The sequence below is a fragment of the Eublepharis macularius genome, chromosome 17 (genome assembly GCF_028583425.1).
Source record: "Eublepharis macularius isolate TG4126 chromosome 17, MPM_Emac_v1.0, whole genome shotgun sequence".
In the NCBI taxonomy this organism is placed as follows: Eukaryota; Metazoa; Chordata; class Lepidosauria; order Squamata; family Eublepharidae; genus Eublepharis; species Eublepharis macularius.
This window is the reverse complement of record NC_072806.1, coordinates 5,160,468-5,185,006: the sequence shown is the minus strand read 5'-3', so window position 1 is coordinate 5,185,006 and position 24,539 is coordinate 5,160,468. Positions and strand designations below refer to the sequence as shown.

Below are 24,539 nucleotides of genomic sequence, written 5' to 3'. Positions count from 1 at the left end.
ACACAAAGTGGCGTCATTGTGCGGTCTTGAGTTCCACCACCTCTTTTCCCAGAAAAAAAGCCCTGAGTAGCGGTTAGAACATTGAGCTAGGATGCCTAGGTTCAAATTTCCACCTTGTCATGAAACTCTCTGGATGGCCAACTATCCCCACGCAACTGACCTACCTTGCAAGGGCCATTTTCACACAGCTCAATACTCGCTGGGCTTCCTTGTGCGATTTTTGACGCCACAAAACAGAGGCAGGCAGTGACGATGGTGCGTCAGAAATCACGTGAGTATTGCACTGTTTTAAAGATGTGTGAAAATGGTCAAGGTTGTAGTGGAGATAGTATGGTGGGGGAGGCCCACATATGCCATCCTGATCTCCCTAGAGATGGAGTCGGATAAAAATGTATAGATAAAGAAGTTCTTGACGTGAAGAACCTCCAGTCATAAGTGGAGATCCTTGTGTTCTTAACGTGAGATTCGTTTTCTGGGTTTTTTATTCTTTAAAAAGCCTAATCAAACTGTCCTGGAGATTTTTCATGCAGCCCAGAGATTACGCACCAGCGTCTGTTGAATATTGCCAGCAGCGTAGCAAAACACCAGTATTTATAGGCCAGGACGGGTTCCCTTTTTAATGGCGCCCATAAAAGAGCCATTATTTTCCTTTTGGTGTGTCCTCCTGCTGATTTATGCGTCTATCCCATCCCGTGGTGTTCGCTCTCGTTTAGGCTGCACTGACTGATTCGTTGCCTCCATTTCCTCATCGTTAAATAACTTAAACAATGCATGAAGAATAGCGCTCCCTTCTTTTTTTCAATTTCAGCAAGAAGGTCTGCTTTTGAAAAAGAAGCAGTCATTTGGTACTGAAATAGGGTCTTGGGTAAGAATGAACAAACACACACAGGCTTCATGTATACAGAGAAGGGAATTCTCTCTGGTGTTATAATTCTAATTCAGAGAGCGTGCATGAACTTGTGGGGAAACGGAAGGGTGATCTGAGGCTGCATCCTGCTCCTTTGGTTGTGGGTATTCAGGTCTTGGAGCACAGAAGGGAACATGCATTCTAACATCTGCCTCTGCATTTAGTAGGATTGACTTCTCGGAGACTTTGGCTTTTGCCAAGCAGAGAGAACCAAAGGCTCCTATGTTCAGGGCTTTTTCTCAGCGGGAATGCGGTGGAACGGGGTTCCGGCACCTCTTGAAAATGGTCACATGGCTGGTGGCCCCGCCCCCTGATCTCCAGACAGAGGGGAGTCTAGATTGCCCTCTGCGCTGCAGCGCGGAGGGCAACCTAGACTCCCCTCTGTCTGGAGATCGGGGGGGGGCAGGGCCACCAGCCATGTGACCGTTTTCTCCGAGGGCAACCCACTGAGTTCTACCACCTCTTTTCCCAGAAAAAAAGCCCTGGCTTTGTCTAACTCTAACCAGGCCTTGATAAATCATTCATTTTGGATAGTGGATGTATTTGTGCAAAGCAATCTTCCTTGAACTTTGCTGCTTAGTGTGTGTGTGTGGGTGGGGGGGGATTTTATGAGTTTTATAAATAAGATAGGATGGTAGAACAGAGCGAGAATCCAGTAGCACCTATGAGACTAACAAAATTTGTGGTAGGGTAGGAGCTTTTGTGAGTCACAGCTCAGAACTGAAGAAGTGAGCTGTGACGCACGAAAGCTCACGCCCTACCACCAATTTTGTTAGTCTTATGGGTGCTGCTGGGCTCTCGCTCTGTTCTGCTGCGGCAGACAGACTAACACGGCTGCCCATCTTAAAGTAGGATGATAAAGGCAGGTTGTGGATTATCCTTTCTCTGGCGGAGGAGGTCCCTGTCCAACCATGTGTATCTGAACATTGAGGAGGGATCTACAGAGCATTGTGAAGTAGAAAGCATGTATGCCCAATCATAACACCAGGAGTGGTCAGTTTACACTGGTGTCACTGGTCAGTGTGCTGGGGGATATGTGCGCATGAGCACGGTGCACCCAGTCCTGTCCAATCTTGTCTCCTGGAAGCTTTGATGATACTGTATCATTGGGAGGACAGAGCCTGTCAGCTGTTGATATAATGGACCCACCAAAGCGGAGAGCGGAGCATGATGTAGCTCCATTTGGCGCATTTGATTTGTAGCCTGTGTGTGATGAGTCTGGATGCGGCAATCCAGTTGGCGTTGAGCTGCCCTCGGGCACTCTGGCACGGACAGGCTTGGAGAAGAAGAGAAGGAGGGAAGAAAAACAAACCAGCTGCCCCAGAATGCTCAGGGGTCTGAGATGCCCTGAAAGCACTTTTCCAGCTTTATTGGAGGCGCTTGCTCACGAGTAGATCCCTCATCGCTAGAAGCCGTGTCTTGATGAGGGGACAATCACACGGGTGCTGGTTCCATGGGGGAGACATTCCCCCATTTGGGTGAGGAAGTTCTTCTCTAGCCTAAGTGGCTCCCATGTAATGTTTAATATTTGAAAATGCACCTAAAACTGGATGTTAATGCCTAATAATGGAAATATTTCCCTCCATTGCGGTGCCCAGTGTGGGCAGACCTAAGAATCTGACGATGGGATCTCTGATAGTGTTCAGTGGAGTTGTCGGGATATTTCTTTGTCAGTTTTAGGAAAGGTAACATTTCGTTGCAAGTCTGTCCTCTGCTGGGAATTCATTTTGGTGTGTGTGTGTGTGTGTGTGCTTAGTGCAGATCGCTTTTTAACCTTTTGTGAAATCACATCAATAACTCTATGCGGAAGTTTAGTATGTGCGCCACGGTGGGTTGAGATCGGGCCAACCCGCCTGCCCCTGGGGCACCCTCTTGCCTTTACTTGCTGCTCATGCATTGGGCATTGCTCCAACTGCATGATCCTGTACACCACAAAATCGAGGCACATAGCTTGCATGCTTAGGTGCACTGAGTTGCATGCTCGGAGGCCCCTATGTAAACATTAAACCCAATGCACAAACGTCAGGCACATCGCGGTGGGCGGGGAGAACCAGCCTCCACCCGGTACCCTGTTGTATGTGTGTTCTGAATGTCTGCTCAGGGCTAATGTTAATCTGCCTTGCAGGTTTATTGGGAAGGTGGCATCAAAGATTTTGAGAAAAGAAATGCATTTTAAGAGGACTGAATCTGGGCCTTACAGACAGCAGCTCAGTTGTAAACTTGTGTCTGGGCTATACTGCTGGGCAGGCACAGCCGCGCTTTACTGAAGGCTCCCCCCTTGACATGCTAGTTTTCTAAGTGTGGGAATGTATTTTGATGGAGGAACATTCTGTTGCATGCGATGCGTGGTACGGACAGACAAGGCCCAAGTTTATCTGTGTTTTATGAGTAATCTGCCTTGGACCCCAGTGAGAAAGGTGGAATAATAATAATAATAAGCGTACATATTACGCCAATATCTGGTTGATACTTAAGTCTCCGGTGGAAACTTGTATCCACTTAGCAAGGCCAATCAATAACAACATGTGACTTCTGCTTATTGTTGATTGTGTTTTGGATATAACAACAACAACAACAACAACAACAATAGATGAAGCAGCAGCAGCTGTGTCTATCTGCCTCCTAACATCCTTTCACACTCTCTCTACAGGAGACATCTGACACATGAAGATCACGTGTTGGGAGATGCAATGGTAGCTGGGAAGGATAGTTTAAACAGACAGAATAGGTGGCAGGGTAAAGGCTCTGCTATACACTGGATCTGTGTGAAAGGGCTGTGAAATGCCAGAAGGGAAACTTCAACCCATTATAACCTCTCCAGGTCCAAGCTCAGCTCCAGAAGGCAGTTCTAGCCCATTTCTATTCCTCGCTGCCCTCAGGTTTCCATCCCACACAGTTTTAGACTGGAGAGGTGAAATTAACAGAGCTTTTGGGTAGGCAAAGTTGAAATTAACAAACCCTCTGAGAAGCGATCTCTGCCAGCTCTGTCTTTTTAAATTACGCTTCCCGGCTAACATTGCGTCTCCCTACACTTGACAAACATGCACCGAGGCATCTCATGTAGAGAGACTCTCTGTTGTGACTGAGAAACAGAGTAGGAAAGAGATGGGGCTGTGGAGAGAAGAAAGGGCTAGCTTGACTCAGTGACACCCTTGAAGTTCTATGAGCCAAAGCAAACAGCCGACTTTCTTTCAACCCAAAGCCAGCTTCTAGCTAAGGCTGGGACAGCTTCCCAACCTTTTCCTCAGGACTTGGTGGTCATCTCTCCTTCCTTCCTCATCCACATGGAGGTTTTGAAAAGATTCAGAGGCGTGTGTGTGTGTGGTGTGTGTGTGTGATGCACTTGCCAATCTGTTGGTTTCGGCCTGGTCCCTCCTGCCCCCATATCCGCAGCCCAGGAATGAAATAGCTCAGACGTGGTGTTGGCGATGCAGTCTTTCCTATCAGCAAGGAGCTTCCAAAGCTAGAACAACGTTATCTGTGTCTTTTCTGGAATGCTTCTCATGTTGTCAGTTCAGCACTGGCAATTGTGCGGACACGAGGTTGCCTTATAGTGAATCAGACAATCCGTTCCTCAAGGTCCGTATCGTCTGCTCTGACCAGCAGTGGCTCTCTGGGGTCTTAGGTAGAGGTCTTCCACATTCGGTCCTTTTGCTTGGAAATGCTGAGATTGAACCTGGAACCTTCTGCTCTTGATAGTTTCTGTAGATCTGGCCTTTTTGCCTGGTGCTTAAACAGATGCCTTTCCCCCATTTCTTCTGATCCTTGTGTCTCTTCTGCTCTGTCTGTGCCGCTGCTGTTGCCGCCACCACTCCTGACTTTGCATATTGGATTTTATTTTATATGTTAAGGAAGGGCAGAGGGTCGGGACAGGTTTATGGTGACTCTATTGATCAGGGAAATTTAATACAATCCCTGCAGTGGCGGAAGGATCGTTAAGGGATAGGCGGGTGAGCAAAACCTTCTGTTTTTTCTTCGCCTTAAGCAATGCTTTTCCATAGTATTTCATCTCTTGTTTATCTTCTGGGCCTCCCAAATTTGTGGATAGACAATCAGTTTGTGCATATGGCAAGTGACTTGGATGACTTCATTGTCACAGAAAGGCTGGGACAACGGGGGCTGAATGCAGCGATTGGGCACCATACCCAAGGCCTGTATATTTTTCCCTGTGGGGCAAATAGCTGAGGTGGTAGTGTTCAGAGGTGAAAATGGCATTATTTGATACATTTATTTTTATTATTTATTTATGTCATTTATGGTCTACCTTTCTCTCTGAGACTCAAGGCGGATTACAGTGTGAGATTAGTACGGTCAGTATCAAGGCCAATTTCATAAACGATGCTATAAGGGGGGGGGAAACACAGGTTTACTAAGACATAGCATTGGCAAGAATCCAATATAGAGTTGGAGAAATGCTGAGACAGAACATAAGCAATTCTAGGACTGATATTAGACAACATGAAGCACAGGTAGCACATAGGAGCACATACTTAAAACAACAGATAGTATGTAAGGCAACATAGTGGTGAAGTCTACGGTAGCAAAGCCCCTCCCTACAATACAGTAGCCTTTCTGAATAATTTGGTTTGCATCGTTTGTGGCAAGCTAGGAGAGTGGCGGCTCTCCTGACCTCCTGAGGCAGGCTGTTCCACAGGTTAGGGGCCACCACAGAGAAAGCCTGTGTATGGGCTGCTGTTGATTTTGCCCATGTGCAGCCTGGCACCTCAGGAGACCCTGTTCAGATGAGCGAAGCTGCCATGGAGGAACATAGGGAGGGAGGCGGTCCCATAGGTACGCCAGGCCAAGGCCATGAAGAGCTTTGATAACCAATACTTTGAACTGAGCACGGTAACTGATAGGAAGTCAATGGAGTGACTGCAGGATGGCAGTGATATTCATGCTCCTGCTCGCTCCTGATAACAGTCATGCTGCAGTGTTTTGCACCAATTGGAATCTTCTAGTTAACTTAGAGCAGAACCACAAGTGACAAAAGGCACAGATTGGACACTTGTCTGCTTCCCTCAAGTTTTGATGGGAAATGTAGGCATCCTGGTCTTGCAGCTTCGCTCTCTGACTGCTGTCCAATGGACTTTTCAACTGTCACTTGTCCAACATTCCGCCAAGTTGCCTACATTTCCCGCCAAAACTTGAGGGAAGCAGACAAGTGTCCAATCTGTGCCTTTTGTCACTTGTGGTTCTGCTCTTAGAGCGGAACTACAAGTGACAAAAGGCACAGATTGGACACTTGTCAGCTTCCCTCAAGTTTTGATGGGAAATGTAGGTGTCCTGGTCTTGCAGCTTGGCTCTCCGACTGCTGTCCAATGGACTTTTCAACTGTCACTTGTCCAACATTCCGCCAAGTTGCCTACATTTCCCATCAAAACTTGAGGGAAGCAGACAAGTGTCCAATCTGTGCCTTTTGTCACTTGTGGTTCTGCTCTTAGAGCGGAACTACAAGTGACAAAAGGCACAGATTGGACACTTGTCAGCTTCCCTCAAGTTTTGATGGGAAATGTAGGCGTCCTGGTCTTGCAGCTTGGCTCCCCGACTGCTGTCCAATGGACTTTTCAACTGTCACTTGTCCAACATTCCACCAAGCTGCCTACATTTCCCGCCAAAACTTGAGGGAAGCTGGCAAGTGTCCAACCTGTGCCTTTTGTTACTTGTGGTTCTGATCTTAGATGGGAGGACTATGTATAGTGCATGCATAGAGTCAACCCTCTCTCCCCTCACGCATTCCCCCTGATACAAACTGGGACCCCACGTAGCCTCAGTGTAAAGTTAAAATAACAGCAGAGAAATACATTTTTTGATCTCCCATTGTAACATCTGGTTTGGCCCTAATTTCTGGTTTCAGGATCTGTTCTTGGTAGGTCTTGTTGTCTTTCCTAGCAGAGATTGGAATTCCCTTAACCCCGTGTGTATTTAAGCTTCCCTCACCACATTACACCCTTCTTTCCTATCACTATCAGTATTAATGCTTGGAAGACTACCAAGATTCTACAGGCACCTCGTTGCCTCTTTGAGCTACAGGAGGCTTGATACTGACTTATTTGGGAGTTAATTGTCTTGGCCCATTAACCTCTTTATCCTTCTCCTTGTTAAAGACTTGATTGATTCCTAATGCTTGTAAGGAGTTTGTTTTGTAAAGTTAGCTTTCACTGGCTACACTGGAGGAACCACGGGAGTCTCTCCCATTATGTTCCCCACAGGGCCTTGAACTCTGTGGATAAGGAATTACTGATGGTCCCCAGCCCAAGGGAAGTTTGCCTGTCCTTGGCCAGGGCCAGGGCTTTCTCAGCTCTGGCTCCAGCCTGGTGGAATGCACTCCTGCTGGAGATTCAGGTCCTGCCGGCTCTGTTGCACTTCCTCAGAGCCTGTAAGATGGTGATGTTCCACCGGGACTTTGGTTGAGGACTGGCGTCCGTCCCCTTTTCCATTTTTTTCCTGACCACCATGCCCCATTTTCTGTCCTGCTCTGGTACCATTCCGCAACCGACCCTGCAGAATTTGAGCGTATGCCTTTTATAGTGGTCTACGTATTTTAATGATGCCTGGAATTGAATTCCTGTGATTGATGATAACTTTTATAGGTTTGTGCAGGGGTCATTTTGTAGAAAAAGAGCTGGAGGAACTCATTAGCATAAGTTATTAGCATAACTCATTAGCATATACCACGCCTCTTGCCATCACCGGAAATGTGTCAAGAAGAAAAATTACCCGGAAATGTGTCATTGGCATAACTGATTTGCATATGCCACACCCCCTGACATGACCTATCCGGGCTGTTTTGGATCCAATCCTGGCCATTCAGGGTCGAAATTGGGCCCAAAATGGCCAAAAAGGGGCTGAAAATGGCCAAAAAGGGGCCCAAAATGGTCAGGATCAGGCCGCTGCTGAGCAGGATTGTGATCCACCACCCGTCAGAGGCCCGATCCGGGCTGTTTCAGCCCCAATCCAGGACAAAAAGGGCCCCAAATGGCTGAGTCAGGTGGGCGGGGCCACCTGACATGTGTTCCCCCTCGAAATGAGCCCTGGGTTTATATGTTTTTAAGACTGTATTTATTGATGTTTTGTTGATGGTAGCTGCCCTGAGCCCGTTTGTGGGATGGGATATAATAAAATAAAATAAATAAGCAAAAAGTTTGCCAGTGCCTCCATATGTGCCCAGTGGTCTGGGAGACATCGTAAGTGGTTAAAATGCTTAATACTGCAGTGAGCAGAGTATCAGCGTAGGCCTTGCAGGATCCAGGTTCAAATTTCTCCCCAGCCATGAATTTCACAGCTTAACCTTGTCCCAGTTAGTCTCTCTCAGATCAGCCTTCCTTACAGGGTACTTAGCAGAATAAAATGGAGGAAAAATTATGCATACTACCCAGAGCTCCTTGGAAGAAGGGCTGGGTAAAAAACAAATAGATTGGATAAATACACATGGCAGTGTGCTTTAGAAGCATCTTAACAGACTGTCATTCATGGGGAGGCACTTAGGCCTACAGAGCTCTTCTACAGAACCAAAGTGGTTTAACAATTCTTTCCCCCAAGGAACTCTAAGAACGCCGGAGAAGAAGGCAGGGAGGGTTCTTTAGTGCTCAGCAGTCACTCAGCACCCGTGCCAAACTACAATTCCCAGGATTCTTTGGAGGAAGCCACAACGTTGAAACTAGTACTAAATGGACAGAAGTTTGTAGCGCAGATGTACTGTTTTGCTTCACTAAAACAGACCTCATGTCACTTTAATTCCTGCGGTATTTTTGTGGCCTTTCTACTTGGATCTGCCAGATGGCTTGATTGCCCTGTGGATTCCACCCTCCAGAGAACTGCAGCCAGAAATTATCACGTGGTTCCATTAATAGTAATGGAACAGAGGTGGTGTAGAGATATATCTGATATTCTCCGTTTTAGATTTTTGGATAAAAACAAGAAGTGGGAATTTTCACAAACATGTAGCTTGGTGCGAATGTTAACTTTTTTTGGCTGCCATTTGGCACCGTTTCTTTTCCTCTGCTGTCTTGGTGCCATTTTTTATTCCTGGCTGCTGCTTTTTCCTTTTGGCTTGGTTGATCCTGGAGGTGATACCCAGACAGTGAAGGGCCTGCTTATTGCTATGTTATGTGGCCAGTCAGGTTTGGGTATAGAGTGAGGTCCCTGAGGGCAAGTGAGGGCAGCGGAAAATGATAGGGACAAATTTTCACAAAGTCATCCAAAACAGGAGGCTGTCCAGAATACACAAGAAAAGAAACGTGAGTGGTTGGGGCCTAGTTCGAGTGTGGAGAACTTGTCGAACAAGGTTCTAACCACTGGTATGATTGAAAAATCTGCTCAGCAACCCACATTAGATGTTACTGCTGCAATGGGAAGAGCAGCTCCACACTGCACAGGAGAAGGGTTGCCTACTGTGGTGAGAAATTCCTGGATATTTGGGAGCAGAGCATGGAGAAGGAGCTCAGCAAGGATATATTGCCTCTGAAGTTGTCATTTTCTCATGGGGAATCGAGTCAGTTTGTTGTAGTGTTAAGAGCGGCTGGACTCTAATCTGGAGAGCCAGGTTTGATTCCTCACTCCTCCACTTGAAGCCAGCTGGGTGACCTTGGGTCAGTCACAGCTCTCTCGGAGCTCTCTCAGCCTCACTCACCTCACAGGGTGATTGTCCTGAGAATAATAACACACTTTGTAAACCACTCTGAGTGGGCCTTAAGTTGTCCTGAAGGGCGGTATATAAATTGAATGTTGTTATTGTTATGTTATTATATAGTTTGGAGGCCACCTGCAAGTCCAGGCACCGCCTGGAGGTTGGCAACCTTAATGAAGAGCCTCCTGCCTATGGCAGCATGTGGGTCTGACCTTCAGTATGAACCAAGCAGGAATCTGAGTTTTGTTTTACAGGAGTGCACAGTTTTGTGAAGAACTGGACTCTCATTGTGCACGCATGTCTCCATTAACGCTCTTCGGAGCATCTATAAAACAAAGAAAACACCTGGCTGCCCATCTTCTTTCCAGCAGTGGTTGGGCTGAGGTTATCTTTCCTACCCAGAGGTCATCTCACACTTATATAGCCTCTTGAGCTCCATTTCCCGTAAGCTACGGAGCTATCCTGTTGCCGCGGGTGAATCATTATATTGCCATTACGGAGGATGGATTAGGACAGTAGGTCTTTTGAGAGAAGGCAAACGAACTATTAGTCCCATTAAACGTAGACAATAGATTAATCGGGCCATTCAGCGGAGACATTAACAATGGTTTTTTATTTTGTATTGGTCTGGATATCCAACAGCACTCCCCTCCCCTTTACAGCCACCTCTTTGACAAACATTGTGGGATCCAAGCTGAACTTTGAGGTTGGCGGTGAACTGCGGGGTGGAGAATGTAGCTTTCAGCCGCATGAATGCTCTCAATGGTCGGAAGTCCTCCAGCAATATGAAGCTGCTATCCCACCCCCCTGCAGGGCTTGCTAAAAGAGCCCTTGAGCATACTGACTGCATATTACCAGCAGGGCTGGTGTGTAAATATTTAATCCTGCCTACCGTTAAGTTCAGTGCCCAGAAATTGTGTCTTGGGTGCATTTCTCTGTATAGATAAAAACTGCATGTGCGTGTGTTTGCACACAGTGTGTGTGTGTGTGTGTGTGTGAAATGTTTTAGCAGGATTGGTTGGGTCTTTACAGGCTGTGGACCTAGTATCTTCCATAACAGCACTGGGAATGTCCCAATTTGTATCAGCCCCATGCAGGGCTTTTTTTCTGGGAAAAGAGATGGTGGAACTCAGTAGTGGAACTCAAGACCTCACAATGATGTTACTTTGGGTCAGCTGGAACAAGGGGGGAGTTTTAAAAAGTTTAAATCACCCTTGGTGAAAATGGTCACATGGCCGGTGTGGAGGGCAATCTAAACTCCCCTCTGTCTGGAGATCAGGGGGCGGGGCCACCGGCCATGTCACCATTTTCAAGAGGTGCCAAAACTCCGTTCCACCACGTTCCTGCTGAAAAAAGCCGTGGCCCCATGCATCAAGTGGGCCACTCACTAGATTTGATCTTTGGGATGGGGATTCTTGTGGATCTAGATGTAGTTGAAGCGGTGCCATGGTCAGATGTATTGGGTTGGCAATATGGGCTACTGTGTATGTTGCTGCCTTCTTGTACTGAACTTTATGTTTTAATGTGTTTTAATGTGGCTTTATTACTGGTTGTTACTACTCTGAGTCCACTTACGGGAGAGCAGGTTATAAATTTAATAAAACATAAATAATAATAATAAAATCATTAGATAAACTGCAGAAGTTGTTTCAGGTGGGTTATTTGGGAGGGCCCCCTCCATCCTTCCTATCACCATTGTCCCCTTTGCCCAGGAGCCAGGACACAAGATTCTTCTTCCCCTCTGTATTTCAGTCACTGCATGATGAATGGTGCATGCGCTGAACTCTCAGGGCTACCTGAACTCTCATGAGATTTCTTCTTCTTCATTTTACAAGGGTTCGTCTGTCGTTTTAGTCGCCCAGGCAGCTCTTCTGATTATTGTGGCTCCTTAAGCAGCTAAAACGATAGCCAAATTTTTAGGAAAGAAGCACAGATGGAAGGAGGGGGGCTGCCATTTTGTGCCGCAAAATGTCTGGAGTAGAGTTGGGCACAAACTGAAATACAAACCAAAGTTCATCACGAACTGGGCTGTTTGTCGGTTTGCGAACCGGTGGTTCATTGGAGGGCATTTCTGGCAAACTGCAACGATTTTTAGGCCGGTTCATTTGGTTTGTTTTTTGGTGTGTCACTGCAGGCAGCCTGGCACCAATCAATCAGTTTTCTAGGCAACTGGGAGGGGGGCTTTCTGCAGACCTTCTGCTGCCCTGGAAGTGACGTTTTCATGAACCAAACAAACTGGTTTCCAAACCGGGCAATTTCATGCCAGTTCGTGGTTCGCAAAATGTGACGAATCACAAACTGCAACAAACTGCCATTTTCCTGCCCGCCTCTAGTCTGGAGCCCACTCTAACATTCAGTTTATTTCTCAATTAGATAACTTGATTTAAAAAAAAAAAGATTGATTGATTTTTAAAAGCTACCATCCATAAATCAGGAATCAAACTTCTGATAATGGCTCAATGTTTTTAATTAAATACTTAGACAGTGCAATCCTATGGAACGTTACTCCAGTCTAAAAGTGCAATCCTAAGAGTTACTCCGACCATTGATTTTAACAGTCTTAGACTGGAGTAACTCTTGCTTAGGATTGCACTGTAAGTCAGTTGACTTCAGTGGGCTTAGATTGGAGTAACTCAGGATTGCATTGAGAAATGCATAGGTGGCCAGCCTCTTCATAGAAGACGTGTTCTTCCCCCCCTCACTGGCACCAAAAGCAAAGCTTCTTAGATGGCACTTGCCGTGACACATCCCTCCCAAAGTATTTTCCCCTTCAGAATGTTTTTTCTCACATGCTCCAATAATACTGAAAACATTAATTAAGAGGTGAGGTTGGGGGAGGAAATTTGCACAACAGATTAGCTGTCTCCTCTCCACCCCCCCCTTCCTCTCAAAACCCTTCTCTAATCCTTTATAAATGTATATAAAATAGTATGCTGCTGGAAGGGATCAGACGGAGGGCAGGTGTGGAGTTGTTGTCTGTAGTAAAGTGTCACTCGTCTTTGGGGTTTGAGTGGAAAGAGGTTTAGTGAAATCTTGGCTTGTTTCTTCAGAAATGACCCATCTTGAGGCATTCAGGTTGTGCCGCGAGTTCTTTCTAAGCTGACTTCTGCATAGATCAGTGTTTCCCAACCAAGGTTCTATGGAAATTTGGGGTTCCACCTAGGGTTTCCAGGTCCCCTTGCCCTCTCGGCAGGAGGGGCGTCCCAGCGTTTACCTTACTGTTGTTTCTGACAAGCTCCTTGCATGTGCACGGCCCCACGGCAGTGACGTCATCATGCAAAGCTGAGGAGCTCACATGTGAGCCAAGAAACCCCTGTATGTTGCAGAGGAAGGTGGGCAGGTGTGGTAGGACACATACTGGTTCAGGGGGGGGGGTGCCGGCCAGCTTTGTTGGGTGCTCACTTGCTTTGCAAGTGCCTCTTACTTCCCAGCAGGTGAATGTTTTAGGAGACAGATGGTGCAGTGGTGGGCAAGCTCCCTTTCAGAGAAGCTTGACGGCCGTTATTGATTTCATTGAGGAATTTCCAAGGAGCCCACAGATGTCTTCAGAACAGTTTCAGGACCACTGCCATAGTCTACCTTAATCCATAAATGTTTGGACCTCCCTAGACAAAAAAAGAAGAATAAACCCCTCATTGCCTGGTAAAACTGTTCTTGGACTGCGCTGCTTTCAGAATTCCATGGTAGAATCACATGACTGCATGCACTTTTGTGAACATCCTAATCTCTACAACTAGCAAGTAAGGAAAGATTGAAGCCTTCTCCCTAGAAGCTATTAGTTGTATGCACAGGAAGATATTTTATCTGGGGAGTGCCTGCAGCCTCGAAGGACAGAGTTCATGGACGGTTCTACTGTCAGAATTTTTCTTGACAGCCGTATGGTCAGTTCCTGTGAAGAGAACAGTGGATGTTTTCTGCATGGTTTTGCACAGGAATCATTATAGACTTTGGTATTGTCAATAAAGAGAATGAATGAACAAATGAACGAACGGACGAATGAATTTTGGATATTGGCCTGCGTTCAATGGCCCAGTGTGCTCAGGAAAGTTTCTCCAGAGTTGGCAAAGATCACTCCTCAGAGGGTTTGTTAATTTCCTCTTCGCCTCCCCAAAGGCTCTGTCAATTTCACCTACCCTTTGGGGGCACCGAATAGGAAATTAACAAACCCTCTGAGGAGTGATCTTTGCCTGCTCTGTAGAGAGGGGAAATCGACAGAGCCTTTGCTCTGTCTTTTTAAACTACACTTCCCGGATAACTTGAGCGTCCTTGTGTAAGAGGTCTCATGTTGAGAGACTCTGAAGGAATATGACTAGCCCAGGGAGTTTTTAGATTTAGGGAAGGGGCCTGCAAACGCACTCACCAACCTTTGCATGTACTTTTATTTTAGCAAGCACGTGCTTCAGCCCAAAGGGAGAGACAGGACTTGGTTTGTTCTCATGTTGGTCTCAAAAGTTATTAAGGCTAACAAAAATTTGTGAATCTCCCCAGCACTGACCTGAAAGGTTACCCGTAGTCAGCAAATGTAAGCCAAGACGAGAGGATTTCTACACCCCTCCCCACAAGCTTTGCTGACTTCAGCCTCTCCGCCTCCTTTTCTTGTTATGCTGATGGCAGCCTTTATCTCTGTCCTTTGTCCCCGACATCCAGATATTGATTTGTACAATTAAGAAGGACTGATAATCGCCTCAAATTAATCCCATAAACTCCTTTAGAGATATTTTGCATAATGCATCTCTCAAAGGTGGTGTCCAGGGAAGGATAAGCTTCCAAATGGCTTTTTGTGATGTCGCCGGAGGGTGGCTGTATTGAACCTGCCTGTTTTGAAAACAAGTGCCTTTCTCACCCAGGGCTTTTTTTCTGGGGAAAGAGGTGGTGGAACTCAGTGGTTTGCCCTAGGAGAAAATGGTCACATGGCTGGTGGCCCCGCCCCCTGATCTCCAGACAGAGGGGAGTTGAGATTGCCCTAGCGGCACGGAGGGCAATCCAAACTCCCCTCTGTCTGGAGATCAGGGGCGGGGCCACCGGCCATGTGACCATTTTCAAGAGGTTCCGGAACTCCGTTCCAACACGTTCCTGCTGAAAAAAAGCCCTGTTCTCACCTAAGAGATTTCCTTACTGTGGTGCTTTTGGCGGATGGGGAGGAGACCCCACTGCAGGGCGAGAGGGCCAAAGGTGGGGGTTGAAGTGCCTTTCGAAGGCCTGGCCTGGTTGGCGGAAGCCGCAGAGTGGCTGATGAAAGCAGCCGGCTCAAATTCCCCCTTTTGTCTGCAGCGTCCTGTGAAAACCCAGCGCCAGACACCCATGGACGGTACCTCCATCTAATGCCTTTTCTTGTCATATACTTTATCTGATTAAGCAGAGCGCTGGGCTAGAGATTAGCCTCTCCCCCCCTCCCCTCTGGAGGGGTTCATTGGAGCAGCTCTGCCGTACTTCTGGCCCCAGCCCAGAGGGAGGCGATGCTTAGGGGCGGGTATTTAAAGAGAGAGGAATTCTAGGCAATTTGTCAGAAAGTGCATGGTTTGGGCTCCCCAACTGTTGGAGTGGCCTGTGTTCAGCCGGAGTGAACGGTCATGTGTTGTAGCTTGCCGATGCGCAGAGCAAAGCCATTGGTCATGTGAGTATGAGAGTCACCATGTGGCATCCCCTTGGCATTACTCTTTACTGTTGCACAAGTTAAAGATGGGTAGCCGTGTTAGTCAGTCTGTAGCAGTAGAAAAGAGCAAGAGTCCAGTAGCACCTGTAAGACTTAACAAAATATGTGGTAGGGTATGAACTTTCGTAAGTCACAGTTCACTTCTTCAGATACAGCTAGAATGTGAGTCCCATCTCTCCTGCTATTGTCACTCACCGGCTATTGCCATTCAGCATCTGAAATCACTCCACTCTCCAAGATACAAAGAAAGATGGAATCACATTCCAGCTGTATCTGAAGAAGTGATCTGTGACTCACGAAAGCTGATAGGCGCTTCTGGGCTCTTGCACTTTTCTATTGTTGCTCAAGTTGTTTCATGCCTTTGTATTCCATAGAATATTTAGAGGAAAGGCCAGATTTGTAGAAGGAGGCTGGGTTAAGAAGATCTCTGCGGCTGGGGCAACCTTTGGCTTTTCACTGTGACAATTTCAGCGGAGCCCTCCGTGTTCATATAGTTCTGAGCTTCAGATTGTAGAGTCGGTAACAAAGAGAGGGTTGACTGTATTGGGCTTTTTGAGTCTGTTCAGCTGAAAATGAGAGCTGGTCTCCTCCTCTTCAAAGTTTCGTAACAGCAGATGGGCCAGCTTTGGATTCCAGAAAAACTGGACTTGAAACGGTGGTGGTTTTCCAGTACCTGCGGCGCTTCGTGGCCTGTTTGCAGGTTTGCCTTGGTGTTGCAAACAGTGTGGGAGTAAGTGGACTTTGTGGTCTGATCCAGAACAGCAGCTCTTGCCTGAAGGAAGAAAGCGGCACAGTTTAAACTCGGATCGGCTTGCAGCACAAGAGGCAATCTGAAATCTGCCACTTTTAGAGACCCCGCTGGAATCTTTTTTTTAAAGTTTTATTTGAAAAGAAAAAAAGAGATAACAGTAGAAAGTGCATAGAAACTTATACAAAACGCTAAATTTAAACTACAACAGAAGAGTATATTCAAAATACGTGGCAACACAACTAGCTTATTTTTATTTATTTATTTATTTATTTATTTATTTATTTATTTATTTATTTATTTATTTATTTATTTATTTATTTATTTATTTATTAGATTACATTTCTAAACCACCCTCCCCATCAGACGGGCTCCCTTATGGTTCCCCCCTCCCTTTCCTCTTATACCTAAAATGTAATATCAATACTTTTAATCAGTCATCTCTTTCATGTTTTGAACTCAACATTTTTAACGTCTTTGTGTTATGATTACTCTATTTTCATATTAACTGCTCTTGATTTTTCTTAGCTTTGGGCTATGTAATCAAATAAATCTTTCCACTTTTTCTGGAATTCTGATATTGGTCTATTATGGACATAAGAAGTTAATTTAGCTGTCAATGCATATTTGTACATTTTATCTATCCACTCAGACAGACCGGGGCAAAAGTCTGTCTTCCATTTTGTTGCATATAGTACTCTCGCAGCTGTCTCCATATACTTGAAAAGTTCTCCATGTTCTTTTGTAATATTACTCAATAGAATATTTAACAGCATATTTTTCGGATTCAGCTCAAACCTAAGCTTGAAAACCTTCTGCATCTCTTCATGTATTTTTATCCAATATCTTCGTGCCTCCTTGCATGTCCACCACATGTGATAAAATGTTGCATCCATACATTGGCATTTCCAACACTTTCTACTATAGTCTGTAGTGTTTCTTGGGATCTTGCAATCCTTTGCAGAAGCTTGATTGATGGCCTGCCTCTGAGTCCAGATCAATGGCATATATGTGAGTCATGCGTAGTTTATTTAAGGTGATGCTTTTGTGTAGCTTGTCCATGTGGGTCAAAGATTTCTCTTACAGAGAGCCCCTTGAACATTTCAGTAAAGGGATATATGAGGAGCAGCCAGTCCTTAGTGCAACCTGCTTAAAAGACAGAAAATGGAAGAAGGTGCCTCTCCGCAAATGGAAGAAAGTACCCACTATAGCAATTTGTAGAAGTGTATTGCCAGAAGGAAAGAAAAAAGACTTTATCACCAGCTGGAACTATGATTATGTGTGAGCATTACCGCAAACGCCTGAAATTCAGTAAACGCGAATACTGACAATTCCTGGCAAGTTTTGCGAAGATCAGAAAACAGATAATGTTGATATTGTTGTCTTGCTCTTTCTCCAAATAGCTAGGGATGGTGTACACGATTCTCCGATTCCCTGCGGTTTTCACACTGCTTACCGGCCGCGGAACATCGCGCCAAGCTCCCGGAACGACAGCATGTTCCTGGCACGATTTCGCACGAGAACTACTGTTCTTGTGCAAAATTGTGCCAGGAACACGGTGCTGTTCTGGGAGCTTGGCGCAATGTTCCACGGCAGGTAAGCAGTATGAAAACAGCCTTTATCATGTATGTATGTATGCTGTTTCTAGTCTGCCTTTCTCATTGAGACTCAAGGCGGATTCCACAGTGTGAGATTAGTACAGTTAATATCAAGGACATTTCCATAAACAATGCCTTTGGGGTAAATAAATACAAGTTTACAAAGACATAGCATTAACAAGAATCCAATACAGAGTTGAAGAGATGCTGAAGCAGAACCTAAGCAATTCTAGGGCTGACATTAGACAGCATGAAGGAGCACATACTTAAAGCAACAGATAGGACATAAGGCAACATAGTGGTGAAGTCTACGGTCTCTAACTCATTAGCGAAGTATCGGAGAGCCCCTCCCTACAATACAAAAGCCTTTTTGAATAATTCAGTTTTGCATCCTTTGTGGAAAGCCAGGAAAGCGGGGGCTCTCTTGACCTCCTCAGGCAGGTCCTGTAAGATAGTTCAGACTGGCTCAAGGTTCCCCAGTGAGCCAGTTTGGTGTAGTGGTTAAGAGTACAGGACTCTAATCTGGAGAACCGGATTTGATTCCTCACTCCTCCACTTGAAGCCAGCTGGGTGACCTTGGGCCAGTCACAGCTTCTAGGAGCTCCCTCAGTCCCACCCACCTCACAGGGTTTTTGTTGTTGTGGGGATAATCATAACATACTTTGTAGACCGCTCTGAGTGGGTGTTAAGTCGTCCTGAAGGGCGGTATATAAATAGAATATTATTATTATTTATGATTGAATGGGGATTTGAACCAAGTTTCCTAATCTGACATTCTCTCCCCTGTACTACTGGTTCTCCATCTTTGATGTTCCTGCTTTTTTACACCTTCAGTTGTTAGCCCTGTTTAGGACGTTTCCTAGATTTTTCTCAGACAAAATTAATCTGGAATTGCCAGTGTTCACATACGAATGTAGGCATTCACAAAAATTTGCATTGTGTATGCCCTTGGCGTCTGTTGTCTGGTTCGCTTATTACTGTTTGTTTATGAAAATGATTTTTAAGATGTGTGGTGAAGGGGGAGAAGAAACGAAGAGGCATTAAATGAAGAGGGTGTGTGCCAGGCTGGTTTGGCCCGCCGTGTTGGTGGGGCGGGCCAACAAACCCTTTTTGAGCCAAAGAATTCCTCTTGATGTAGAAATGGTTCAGACAAGATTGGCGTAGCTCCAAGACATTGTAAGGTGACCCAAATGACTCTGAAGAAGGGGGATATAAAAGTTTTAGACGGATGAATGCCACTTGTCATGGAGCCCTCTGGGCATGACAGATGGTCTCTTCAAGGCCCGAGGTGGAGAAGGTTGTTATATAGAGGAGAGGATGTTATGGTTCATCATAGGATGGCTGAGGTGTGGCACTTGAGTTAGATGTCCCTCGTTCTTTCCTGTCTGCCATGTGAAAAGTACAAAGCTGGGATATTGTCTGGGTGAGCCAAAGACTGAATGCCTGATGTACCCCCAGGTGGACTGGAATATCTCAGGTGAAAGATAGGCAATAGTACGTAAGAGGCAAATAGTCTGAACGAGGCTTCGCTTCCCTTTATATCTATTTCCTGCCATCTTTCAATTTCCTCTGGTCAAACAGGGTATGGTGGTTTCTGAAAATAATACAAACATCAAGGACATTTCCATAAACAATGCCTTAGGGCAAATAAATACAAGTTTACAAAGACACAGAATTAGCAAGACTCCAATACAGAGTTGAAGAGATGCTGAAACAGAGCATAAGCAATTCTAGGGCTGACATTAGACCACATGAAGCACAAGCAGCTTATAGGAGCACATATTTAAGACAACAGGTCTTAAGGCAACATAGCGGTGAAGTCTGTGTTCCCTAACTCATTAGCAAAGCATCTGAGACCCCCTCCCTACTGCTTAGGATCATCAGTGTAAACTCTTTATATTGTAAGGGCAAGATTCAAATCCAGTAGCACCTTAAAGACCAACAACATCTCCAGGCTATAGGCGTTCAAGAGTCAGTTCTTGTTGGTCTTTAAGGTGCTATTGAACGCAAATCTTGCCGTTCTACTGCAGATCAACACAGTAACTCTCCTGAAACTCATAACATGGTAGATTCATTCGAATTTTTTTAAGACGGTAATTTTATAAGGATAGTTATGTAATTTCATTTTGCGATTAGGACAAATATCCATCCCCTGCTGATGTTTATAGTATGGTTTTACGCTTTAGCAGTGCTTGACTGAGAAACTGACCCAACCATTCTTGTGTGGTGAAATTGTCAAACCTTCCGTCACCTGCACAGCATCTCCCAAAAACGCTTGACAGAGTTCTCAAGCCCTGAGAGCGCCTTGGTGAACTTTCCTTTCCTGCTCCAATCCACTAGTCTGGATGTGTGTGTGGTGCCCTCAAGTCATAGCTGACTTCTGGCAACCCCTAGTGGGGTTTTCATGGCAAGAGACTCACAGAGGTGGTTTGCCATTGCCTGCCTCTGCAACCCTGGTCTTCACTGGAGGTCTCCCATCCAATTACTAACCGAGGCCGACCCTGCTTAGCTTCTGAGATCTGACGAGGTCAGGCTCACCTGGGCTATCCAGCCCCAGTCCTCCTATCTCAAGAGTTTTCTGGGGACAATCTAAAACCAACCTCCACACAAGCCTTCCCCCCCCCCCCCACAGTGGATAGACGGGGCTCCCATCGAGTAAAGTCTTTCTTCTCTCTTGCAGCCGGGACAACGACCTTACTTCCTTCATTTCCAACCTGCACCAGAGTCGCCAGCTCGTTATGCCAGAGACCCAGAGCCGCTGCGAGTTCAAGAGAAGCAGCCTCGACGTCAGTTTGGGAGGAGCAGGTAAGCTCTGGCACAGGCAGGGTTGGCTTGCTGTTCATAGGGTTGCCAACTCCTGGTTGAGAAATTCCTGGAGATTTTGGGGGTAGGGCCTGGGAAGGGCGGGGAGGTGGCAAGGAGAGGGAGCTCACCAGGGTATAATGCCATATACGCCACCCTCCAAAGCAGCCATTTTCTCCAAAGAAGCTGTGGCTTGGAGAGCAGTTGCAATTCCAGGAGATCTCCAGCCACCACATGGAGATTGGCAACCCTATGTTTCCTCCTTGCATGGGTGGCTTCACTCCCCTCCCTCAATGCATGGCTGTAGCTTTGCTTAACTGCAGCCCAGTCGCTTCAGGCTCCCCCTTGGTTTTATCTGAGACTGTCTGGCAGCCTCTGTGTTAAAATGGGTTCAATCGGAGGAGCAAGTGGAAGAAATGGGTATAAGCAGGCAGCAAAACCAAAAGACCTTGGTTGGGTTCGTAATTGCATTAATCAGAAGCTTGTCACCATGCAGCTCCCTTGCTCGGGTGGCTCTCTCGACTTTATATTGCGGTCTGACCTTTGTGGAGTTTAGCAGGCTCTTGCTGCAGAACCGGAGAGAGGGAGCTAAATTGAAAGGCCAGCTGGGCTGCTCCTGGCGCTGCCCTTTCCTGGGACTGACAGTGTCTGTGGGAAGGGGGCGGGGCGGGACATCTAAGGGGCAATGGCGCATCAATCAGCAAGTGAGGCTGCCGAAGGATGAGGCCACTTTCCACTCTTGTTATTCTCCGGTGCAACCAACAAACTGGTTCTGCAGTGTGACTAGCTCTTGGGGAAAGCATCCAGATAAATGATTGTGTGGGAAATCTGGACTTGCTAGGAAAACGGACGATGTCCGTGCCTTATATGCAGCTCCAAAGTTTCTGTACTGTTGCTTGACCAAAATCCGACTAAGTTTTCAAGCTGGACAAAACCCCACAGATTTGTGACAGCACCCTGTGGCTTCTTTGTTCTTCCGTGGCTCTATGTCCTATAGAACTTCCAACCTAGTGCTCAGGCCATTTCCACATGGCCAAACCCTCCAAAAGATCACGCAAAACTCCTGGAACGAAGTATTTTCCTAGTGCAATTTCCCGTTTAGTGGTGTGATTTCTGACATCTTTGTGCCATTAAAGGGGATCGTGTCGGGGAAATCGCGCTAGGAAGACACTTCGTTTTGTGAGTTTTGCACTTACGGATGCAAGTGTGTGTGAAAACGGCCTCAATCCTACCTGCATTCATCCCTTTAACTTTAAAGGAAACTGAGCTGCACGTAGGTATGTGCGGAATGGCAGCTTTGACATGCACAATATTTTACAGACTGTCTCAGACAAAGCTGGGCAAGAGAAACACATGCATTAGTTCTAAATTGCAAACAGTGAACAGGACAAGACCAGCAGTCATTCTATATTCCCGGCTTGAGGTTAGAGAATGGGAGGGTAGGCTTAAAGTATACCCAGCCAGGCTTTAGATGCACACTAGTTTCTGTTGTTTATCCTGCTAAACCCTGGTTTTCTTGATAAGCCCTTCAAAGAATCTTTAGAATTTACTGCCTCATGATACAGCAGTAGCCAGCAGCTCAGAGGATTTTATGAAAGGGTTAACAGATGTGTATGGCGTCTGGCCTATTTGCAGCTACCAGCCATGGTAGCTAAATAGAACCTTCCTGTACAGCAGCAGTCCACCTATGAACGCCAGAGGATTCCCTTCCTGTGAACGTATCCAGGAATATCTTGCTGGCTGTTGTTGGAAATGAAATCCATCTCTAGATGGGACACATGATCTAATCCTGTGTGTCAGTTCTTGCAAACTGTTCAACTCTGTGGTGTCATAAATAAATGGAACCAAAGTCTTCAGAGATTTTCTACCCACTGCTTCATGTATGTATGCATATATGCATGTATGCATGTATGCATGTATGTATGTATGTAGAAAAGAGCAAGAGTTCAGTAGCACCTATAAGACTAACAAAATTTGTGGTAGGGTATGAGCTTTCTTGAGTCACAGCTCAGATCTCACGAAAGCTCATATTCTACCACTAATTTTGTTAGTCTTATAGGTGCTACTGGATTCTTGCTCTTTTCGACTGCTACAGACAGACTAACATGGCTACCCATCTTGATCTATCTCCGTGGCTTTCACAGTAATTTTCTGTACTGATTCATGTCCTCAATGGCTCAGATCGCTTTCATGTTTGATCGTCTTTGTATTGTTCACCCCACCCCTAAGTATAAAGAGGCACACAGGCTTCAAGGTGCAGCAATCCAGGGCTGTCGCTTGTGTTTTCAAAGGAGAAGGCAGATAGCCCCCCAATGAGGCCGGTACAACTTGGCCCTTTGCCTAGCCGGTGGATGCAAGAGAGGAGGCCGAAGGGCAGGCGTTGATAAAATCTAATTGCCCCATCGATCGCTTTCGGAGCTGCCGTGGGCTGCCGCTTAATGATTGAGATATTCTTAACGTGTTTGATGCAATGCTAGCTATATCTCGCTCTGCCCGGCCCACTGGGGACTATATGGTATTACCGGGATCTCTTAATCATGGAGCAAGGCTGCGTGTTCTGGGCCGGCTCTCTCTGCCCGGCCCTGAAAGATTTATTATAATTATCGCCAGAGCTCTGCTTGGCTTACTGTGAGAATGCAGAGATAGCATTGTACCGTGTGTTTGGGGGTGGGGGTGGGTAGGTGGGGGTAAGTGACGCTGTTGCACTCTTACAAACCTGCTATTGCTGATGTTATCCATTCAGGAAGGGGGACATACAGTCCCTTCCCCAGCTCAGTTTTTCAGTAGCTTAGGGAGAGTGTAGGGGTGCCTGACGTGCTTTTTTCCCTTTCAAGCAGAGTATGCTTTATAGAAGTGATATAAAGCAGGAGAGCTAGCTATGGAGAATTAAGCAAATTGTTGTCTAATGCTCTTCAGCGTACTCGAGTGCTCTTCAGTTAACGGAAAAGCGCAGTGCAATTGCTGGCTGCAGAGGTTTGAATGTCTACTGCAGCTTGTTAGGAGGGGAGAAGGTTTGGGGCTCCCATGAGCAGGAAGCGTAATCCCAGGACAGAGCACGCAAGGGAGTCGGTGGATGGGTGGATGTCATGAAAAATGGCGGTTGAGGCTTCCCCACCATGCAACTTGAAGTCATACTACGGTCCAGGGATACAGCTTGCTGCTAAAAGTGGGCAGGGTTATGCCAACTGCCATAGTCCCACCCGCTGCCAGCTGAGGTTGTAATGGGTGGAACTTTCTGCTAAAGAAGGCCTATTAACATAGTGCTAGACTCCCCCGGCCCATGTTTTAGCAGAAGTGGCATTGCATAGTGTACTTCGGTGTTGTTTTTGCTGAATTCTCCGTCCCCCCCCCCACAAGCTTTCAGAGTAACTGAGGCTGGTTTGCATATGGGGTAGGAGTAAAAGAAAATTCTGCTTCTAAACTCATACATGAATTGAAACCATCTGTGTGCCAAGCTTTTAGCTGAAGTTGTGGTGTAGAAATGATTTAGTTGTTTATGTGTTTGTAATCATAAGGGACGGGACCTTCTCTTTGGTTCTTAAGGCAAATACGGCTGGAGCAGACGTGGCGAGGCTCAAAACTTGCAGTTTATGGAGTACGACTTTTGAAGCAAATACTACTTTTAACCCGCAAAAGGCTAAGAATGGAAGATTTCCAGTTTTTAAAAGATGACCAAATTTCTGTCCAACATGATTGCAAGAGAATCTCTGAAAATCTGGGGTTATTTTTTTTGGGGGGAGGGGGGCAGTAATGATAACTTTGGAGTGTTGTGGGCATTAGTATCTAAGAAGTTCCTTCCTTCCTTCCTTTTTTAAAGCCCATTCTCTTTTATATGTTTAGAGAGCGGGTCCTCATTTTCTGTCTGTATTCCATGCCTTTCTACAAGTCTGCCCTGGAAAAACGCAAAATAAAACCTGCAGTGGAGGGCGGGGGTAGGGGGGAGAGTAAATTTAGTGAATTCTTGTGAGGTTTTTTTCCCCTTCCAGCAGGATTTGGGATTAAAGTTGTTCCTATACAATCTTAGCACCCTTCCTCCTCCCCGCCCCCACCAGGGGGGATCAGATAAATGCGAAGGTGCTGATGTCTTTCTTTCCACAAAGGGATTTTCTCTGTGTGCGAGAGGCAGGATGATGGCATAAGGCCCGTTTTAATCTTAATTGAGAGCGACACACAAAGGGATGAGCGGAGGAGCTGGGCCGCCT

General features: G+C 46.2%; 1 protein-coding gene across 9 annotated transcripts in view; it reads left to right on the top strand.

Moving 5' to 3' along the window:
* SAMD11 (sterile alpha motif domain containing 11) overlaps positions 1-24,539 on the top strand; it is a 180,895-nt gene that overhangs the window by 84,589 nt on the left and 71,767 nt on the right. For all 9 annotated transcript variants that reach the window (XM_055001074.1, XM_055001075.1, XM_055001073.1 and 6 more), the window contains one exon: positions 20,216-20,340. In XM_055001074.1, coding sequence (XP_054857049.1) covers positions 20,216-20,340 — 125 coding nt within the window. The remainder of the gene's footprint in view (positions 1-20,215; positions 20,341-24,539) is intronic.